The sequence below is a fragment of the Ceratosolen solmsi genome, unplaced genomic scaffold (genome assembly GCF_000503995.2).
Source record: "Ceratosolen solmsi marchali unplaced genomic scaffold, CerSol_1.0 scaffold35, whole genome shotgun sequence".
Lineage (NCBI taxonomy): Eukaryota > Metazoa > Arthropoda > Insecta > Hymenoptera > Agaonidae > Ceratosolen > Ceratosolen solmsi.
The window spans coordinates 6031483-6039401 of record NW_011948423.1 but is presented as its reverse complement, the minus strand read 5'-3'; the positions used below and the strand labels follow the sequence as shown (position 1 = coordinate 6039401).

The 7919-nt window shown below is 36.2% G+C and overlaps 1 protein-coding gene across 1 annotated transcript in view; it reads left to right on the top strand.

Annotated features, from left to right (window-relative positions):
* Nucleotides 1-2210: 2210 nt before the first annotated feature.
* LOC105362239 (uncharacterized) overlaps nt 2211-7919 on the top strand; it is a 117724-nt gene continuing 112015 nt past the window's right edge. The window contains exon 1 of the mRNA XM_011499629.1: nt 2211-2666. Within this exon, the coding sequence (XP_011497931.1) occupies nt 2615-2666 (52 nt within the window). The 5' untranslated portion in view covers nt 2211-2614. The remainder of the gene's footprint in view (nt 2667-7919) is intronic.

The following is a 7919-nucleotide window of genomic DNA, read 5'->3' as shown; positions in this document are numbered from 1 at the left end:
TTAAATAATTAATTATTTTTCTAAAATTTATTTTAAATTAATGTGTAAAATATTCATAAGATAATTATTTCTCTAAGACTGCCAGTTCATATAAGTTATGCACTTTATAATTAAATTAAAATCAAAGTCCACATATTCAATGTAATTTTTTATAAAATACTCAAACATATTATGCCTTTTAATTTGCAAATTTTATTTGATATTGCATTTACAATTTAATATCTGATTATTAAATATTGATAAAATACTTTAACAATTTCGGCATTTTACAGGTTTTAACATTACTATTATGATACACTATCATTGCGCTATCACGGCGTTACTAATATTGAAATTCTTTAGGCTTAAGTCGATCGTTCAATAGGAAATTCATCACGAGGCAGCATATATTTTACGAAAATTTTTTAAATTCATCTGTCACGTGAAAATGGAAAACTGTTATAAGCCCTGCAAGCGTTGCTTTAGTGACAATTCCGACTAAACAAGTTTTACAAATAATTACCTACATTGTAGGCAATTTAAACGTTTGGGTAAATTAATTAAAGTGCTCCTATACGAAAGAAAATACTCTATTAATATTGAATACATCATACATGTGTATTGTCAATATGATAGCTGAAGTCATAAAAAGTATGGTACAGTTAATATGTATGAAACAAGATTCTTTTTTGAAGCGATGGAAGTCTCGCATATTGAATTCTATGCCAGTTTCGCGCAATCACCACAGTTGCATTCAAGATAAAACTTCGACTCATTTAATGTCACGGAGCATAGTAATCCTTTTTCCTATATATAAAATATCGCCAAGATATAAATGTACACTTATATCACGTGCTTGAGTTTATTAAGCAAGGGAAAATAATCTTGATTTATATAACTTTAATCCTATTATTTATGGCAAATAAAAGCTAGAGATATATGCTGTCTTAAAAAAGAAAAAAAGAAAAGAGAAACAAAAAGATAATAATAAATAAATAGTTTGTAAGGCAAGTTTCCAATGAGAAAAGAAAATCCATCGTCTAAATTTACGCAATGCTAATTTAATCCTATCCCGAGGAAATAACACCAATTAGGAAACGATAATATCAACGCCAACACTGCTTTAATAGGAATAAAAAGAAGAAAAAAAAGCTCTATACGATAGTACTACACACTTGTAATATTCAGTTCTTAATATAACTTCAACTTTGACGGTTTGGGAGATATCAAATTGCATTAGAATCGTCAACATATTTAAAAATCCTCCTGCACAAACAAGTCGCAATATAATGATTATTGAGGCATAGACGTGAAAAGAGTCAATTATTGTATTATCTAATGAAATAATTTCGTTATACTTAAATTTCTTAATCTCGCGAGAAGCATAAAGTGATAATTAAGCTCAAAAGATTACAAACGAAATACTACAAATATTTACCATCCTTTTCATCGTTTGTATTAATAAAGCGCCGTATAAAGGCATCGATGAGACGCAATTATTACAACGATATCGCTGACATCCAATGTCCGGATGATACAATATCGAAAAAGCTGGTGGGACAAGGCGACTCTTGTTAAGCCGAGCTGGGGGAGTTTCTCTTTACACGGATTCCGCTCCAGCCCCTCTCGTGTATCGGTAAAAATGATTTTTAAGGGCCACCAACGATATCCATCAGATTTACGAGCTCGGGATTCCGAAAATATAGTTTTTACGCTCTCGAAAGCGTCGGAATCGTGCCGCCCGCGGAGGACGTGGCGGTCGGCGAGGGGCGGACTGTAGGGGCAAGAGTCAGTTAGAGAATAGGAGTGGGAGCGAAAGCAAGAGAGGAGACATCGCCGGCGCCTCGACCACGAGCAACGGGATGCGGAGTCCCGTCCCGGTCGACTTCCACTTGGGTCCGGGGGTGGGGCGTCGCGGTGGCTACGGCACAGCGCGGGGGCAGGCGGCGGTGGCGGGGGTGGGGAGAGCCGGCGCGGGCATGCGCGCGCCCCCGCGTCGCTTCGGCACTCGGGATATTCGGCGGTTCGCGCGCGCGGCGACGCTCAGTCTCGCCCGCCGCTGTCCACTGCAGATATACGTGCAATTGCTTTGTCAACAGTGCTTAAGACCTTGACGTACCTAGAGCGGTCCCTCTCTCTCTCTCTCTCTCTCTCTCTCTCTCTCCCTCTCTCTCCCTCTTTCTCTCGCTTACTCTCTCTCTCTCTCTCTCTCTCTTTCTCTCTCTCTCTCTCTTTCTCAATCACTCTCATTCTATCCCTCAGGCTCATTTATAATACGGGCGTCGGGCCTTTAAATTCCCGCGCCTCGGGAGAGCGCGACTCTCGGGAAGAAAGTGCGTGCGGCAATTATTATTAGTAAGGCCTCGGTCACGCGCGCAGGATCGAGCAGATCATAGGGTTGATACCGATCCCTCGTTCGCCAGCAGTTTAATTGTGCGTAATGACGGTCCGTTAGCGATGTCAGTGCAGCACCGTGGTCGTTTGGCCCTGAGTGCTTGACGACTGGTGTTCCATTCCCGATTGTTGGCGATTGTTGACACTGCAGTGCACCCGAGGGTATAACCCTTAGCCCACGTAAAGAGCAAGAGGGGAAGAGTGTGCGAAGAGATATACGAGCGAGCCTCGTTGCTTCGAAATGCCTTGCCACGTGTGGCTGGGACTGACTTTAATGGCCCTGCTGATAACGGGTAAGTCTTTTTTATTGTGAGGGCTGTGTGGTAGACGTTGATGTTGGTATGTTGGTAGTACGTCCGTGTTGCCACTGAATTGTTTCACGGAGTTTCCGAGCGATGCAGGAGACGGGCATTAGTGGCTGATACGTTGGGTAGATGGGACCATGATCCCCGCGGCCAAGTTAGCGTTACCGAAGTTTTGATGCTTGTATTGTTAGTTGAGCGCCTGAAGACCAATACTACACCGATAATACACGAAGCACTTAAACTAGTTCTTTAATAAGAACAATACGGATCAAACGTTCATTTATTTTAGCTTCCGTACATTCAAGTTTGCCACGACTATGATTTACTCGGTAGGGAGCCGAGGTAAAGCGAGAGCAAATGCCAAGGCGCTCGCTAGAGAGATAAAATATTTTAGAGCGTATTTATTTATCCTCTTTAGTGTGTTAGACGAAGCGCTCTTTGTTCTTCACCTGGAAAATCTCGTCCGAGTAGAAATCAAGTCAAACACATATATAAATTTACGTGCGCGTGTGTTTAACGTTTAGTTTAATGCTTGTGTCGCTTATGAGCATCAATGTTCGTTCTTATAGTTTGCAAAATTGTGTCATGATCGTACGAAAGTCAAAGCTGTCGTGGCGATAGTTTTATTTTATGTATCTCACGGCTTCTCAGCTTTTATCACGTATGATCGCCGTGCAAACTGAAATTTCGTCACTTACAAACGATGACGAAATTTATGCTCTACCTTGTAATGCACTTACAAAGAAATATATCCAACTGAGTGAGCGTAACGATTGCTTTGAAAATTCTTGTCTATTATATATACAAGGAAGCACCTTAAATCTAACTTTCTCTATTAATGTTTTTAATTGCACGTTTAAATTAACATTTTTGTGAAATTCCACGAACAATTTTTTAAATCGAATAAAAATTGCCGCGCTTACGGCTAATGAGATAATGAAGTTAAGTCAATATACAACATGTTTTTAGGTAAATTTTTGTGATGGTAGAAATTTAATGGAGGGGTTTCGAATCGTCCGAATTGAATGTTCTTTCGGAAGTAATTGACTAATGGAGCTTCCTTGATATTTTTCCATTACAGTGACATCCTATTCCAATACCAAGGCAGCTTTGTAAGTTTGCGAATTTTCGAAAACATAATAATGGTTGAAGCCAAGATGAACGCGTCACGAGAAACAAACAAAAAAGAAAAAAAAAAAACGTAGAAAAAAAATAATAATATGGGCATGGCATTTTACTTTATTCCCTTGTAAAATGAAAAGCGAATGAAATTCTGGCTCGCTTAGGTAAGAAAAGAAGCTGAAGGAAAAACTTGCGTTCGAGATAAGTGTATAAGTAAATTGAAGACTCAGAGAGAAAAGAATAAAAAGATGATGAATAGGAACCACGTGGTACGGCGGAGGAGTGATTATAATTAATTTGCTCAATTTTGATAATATAAAACTGCACTTAGTGTTTACGCGTATAGTTTTTTCTAACTATGTCGCTCCCTCCCTCGTCTACAATTGAACCCTTTAATTCGACAATGTAGGGAGAAAAAACATTTGAGTGTTGGCAGCTTAATTCGAAAAACATGCAATTTGCTTGGTTAAGAAAAGAGAATCAAATTCGCGATAAAAGTAATTTCTTTTACTAAGTATTTCAAGCACAAGAACTGAATTTCATTTACGTGTTTAGCAATGTTAATATGAAATTCAAAGTTGATGAAATAATTCAATAGTTTAGTGCAATGAATAAACGCCTCCCTTAGGTATACATCGGTGAAAGAGAAGTATTAAGACTGCAAGTCCACTTATTCATCTCTATAACATTCCTCGCGATTGAGATGACTTACAGAGAAATTTTAACTTTTACGAAGAAAAGAGTCTAGCTCGTTTTAGACTAGTGAGTAATTCTAATTGCGAACCGTCTACTTGGAACCTCCGTTTTCTATCTTGTATCTCTATCTCTCCCTCTTTCGTTCACGCACGCACTCTCTCTCTCTCTCTCTCTCTCTCTCTCTCTCTCTCTCTCGTACTCCCGGCCATCTCTCTGTCTCTTAACTCGGGAGAGAGCTTGCGCACTCTTCTTCCCTTTTGACGCCGCTTGATTACAAGCTCGAAGTGTGGACGAACAATCTCATTTGAATTCGTCCCTCTTCGACTTCCACTATCCAAGCAACGGTAGCCGCAGTTTCAAGCGCCCAAAGGTCGAGACGAACTGTAGAACGTACCATTTTCCAATTTCCTTGGAGCTTCTATTAGAGTGCATTTTCACTTTTGCATACAAATACATTTTCCTACACCGCGCTTGCTTATGATTATGCATCGCACCCTTTCTCGGATAATTTTAAATTCCCTTCGAGTGCACTACTGTGGCACACGAAATAATAAAATTATTGCTGAAAGAAAAGCACATTCCAATTATTACTTCGGCCCATTGCTTTTTCTTTTTTTATTTTTAATTTTTTTTTTTTTTTTTTTTTTAATTTTCTTTATCCCCATCACCTTTTTTTCTATATCGCGGCAGTGTAAGAAGTGCATTGCATTCAATAGTCTATCGTATTTCTAATAATTGAACAACTGCGTGTATACTTTAATTACAAAGTTCATAAATAGATTTATCAAAAAGGAAATAAAAAAATTATAATAAAAAGAATGGAATGAATGGAATATATCGAGTTGATAGAAATTGCTTTAGTCCGTCTAAAATTAAAAAGAGAAAACAAATATTTTATATATGCAAATTGAAGTATTTTATTTGCGACGCTTTATATCTTACTCTCTTCTACGTATAATATTTACGGCTTTGTGTTCCAGTATCGAAAAGTACATAAACTTAACAAGATATTTAGTTACTTAAGAAGCACATTTCTACGTTTATCGGCTATTTTCCAAATTTATTTGCTTACTACTACTAATAAACGGTACGAGTCGAGTACTTGTAAAAATATAAAAAACATATTTTATAGTAATAATCGCGCGATTATTTATCGAGGACAATATATATTGTGTGCCAAACTTTCCAGTTTAGAACTAAAGTGCTAAGCAATCGAAGAAAAAATTATGGAGAAACACATATTGCAATACATTTCGTAAATATTTATATTCTATTGAGATAAATTTTAAGAAAAACGATCTTTTCACGCTAAATAAAATGACAAAGATAAATATTCCTCGTAATGAGAGTTGAAAAAATAAGCGCGCGCCTACACGCATGCACATATACACATATAATTGTTGATCCGCATTTGCAGCAGAATGCATATTCGTGAGTGTGTGTATGCGTTTATAAATATTTGTATGCGCTTACGAGTCTGTTTGTACATATGTAATTTAATGTTCTTAACTTTGGCTATTTTGTTTAAAGAAATGCTAAAATAATATTCATCATACGATAATGCAGATTACTAAAGCAGGCTCTTACAATTCTAAATTAAACTGAAAATTTATTTTATTGAAATCAAATCAGAGGCTAATTTAGCAATACCCCTTTTATTTAAAAGAGAAATCTTGCTGAGAAATGTTTAAAAAGTAATGCAGTGTGTAATCTGATTACCACATAAATTAAAGAATAATTTAAAACATTATGCTACGAGAGCATTAAAAGCGGAGTTGAATTATTTTTTCAAAGAGTGAGAATACAAACACAGAGAGAGGGGGGGGGGAAGATAGAGGAACAAGCATTCTTAAATGTTATAATTAAAGATATAATTGTAGAAAGTAGTTGCGTTTTATCTTCCGCCTAGCTAAAGTTTAACAAAATCTATTATTTAAATCTAGAAGCCAAATACTATTGCGCGTGCCTTTTGCAAGGCAATCGCTGTAATGTTTCTATAGCTCTTGCAATGTCACTTATATGTACTTGTATCGTACACGTCATAGCCGGAATAGTTTGACGTTAAATGCACGTACAATCCAACGTTAAATTCGTGCTCACACAGGCAAAGGGTTTTACCCGGAACTTTACATATGTGTTTGTCTCCCTACATATCTCCCACGGTACCCTGAAATATCTCATCATACATAAATGTGTATGTGTGCCATCTATACGCGCGCATGTCCCGTACACTCGCTTTCCACTACTGCGGTGGTAGCGCAGCAGCGAATAGAAATCTCGCGAAATTGTTGCGAACGTAAGGCTGAACGTCTACCGGCACTGGCACGCTGTGACGCTGACTTGTTGTAGATTTGCAACCCTCTTGAATACTTGAGAAAGTGTAATGGCTTTGCTTATCCTGTTGAACACTAATACACTACTTTCCCTCTCCTCGGCTTTTATTCACCTTTCCAGTCAGAGGCTTTCTTCCTTTAATTGACATTCAAAATTTCTACACCTCTCTTCCTTAATAATTATCACAATCAGTCGTTGGATTGAGGCCACTGGGCGTCTCAATTATCTCCGCAGAATCCGATATTTATTCATAAAGATGAGACGGAATAATAAGATATTTACCACGTACAAATTTACTGTGAATCAGACAGTGACTTTAATTGGCAAATATTAAGTTAAACTAAAATGGATGAAACGTTTGTAGAGCGGAGCTACATATTAGTATGTAAAAGACAATTCTTTTTATATTCATTATAATTGAAGAATTCAAAGTCTTTGTCTTTGGATTGAGATTCTTAAATATTTTAACGTCAATATTGTAACGTATGACAGTAGTCGTAATAAGATTATTGAAAGGAGTAGCTATAAGAAAAATAGGATAACTTAATATTCTCTATATTAACGTATTATAAATGGTAAAAAGGTAAAGATGTTTATGCGATGTGTCATTTATATTTATAACGTAAGCAATTAATTTTTATGATTAAATCACATACCATATGATTAAGGAAGTATATATAGTGTGTGATAGATTGATTTTAGAAATCTGAAAATTCCTCTACAATTCATTTCATTATTTTTTTTTCTTTTCTTGGTTATATGTAAATACCCGCTTAATCTCATACGAAAACAAAGTAAAAGGAAAATTTAATTTTATTTAAGTCACAACACTCCACGGCATAATCAAATTTTTAATTATCTTATAATCTTACTTAAAAATGTTCAACTTTATTTAATAATATCAAAGTTTACAAAATACAATGACACGGAGTAGGACGGTTTTGAAAACTATGGTTATCGCGATATAACCGACAATAAGGACTCTGCAATATCAAAAAAAAAAACAAAAAAAAAAAATAAAAGAAATAATAATAATAATAATAATAATAATAATAATAATAATAATAATAATAATAATAATAATAACAA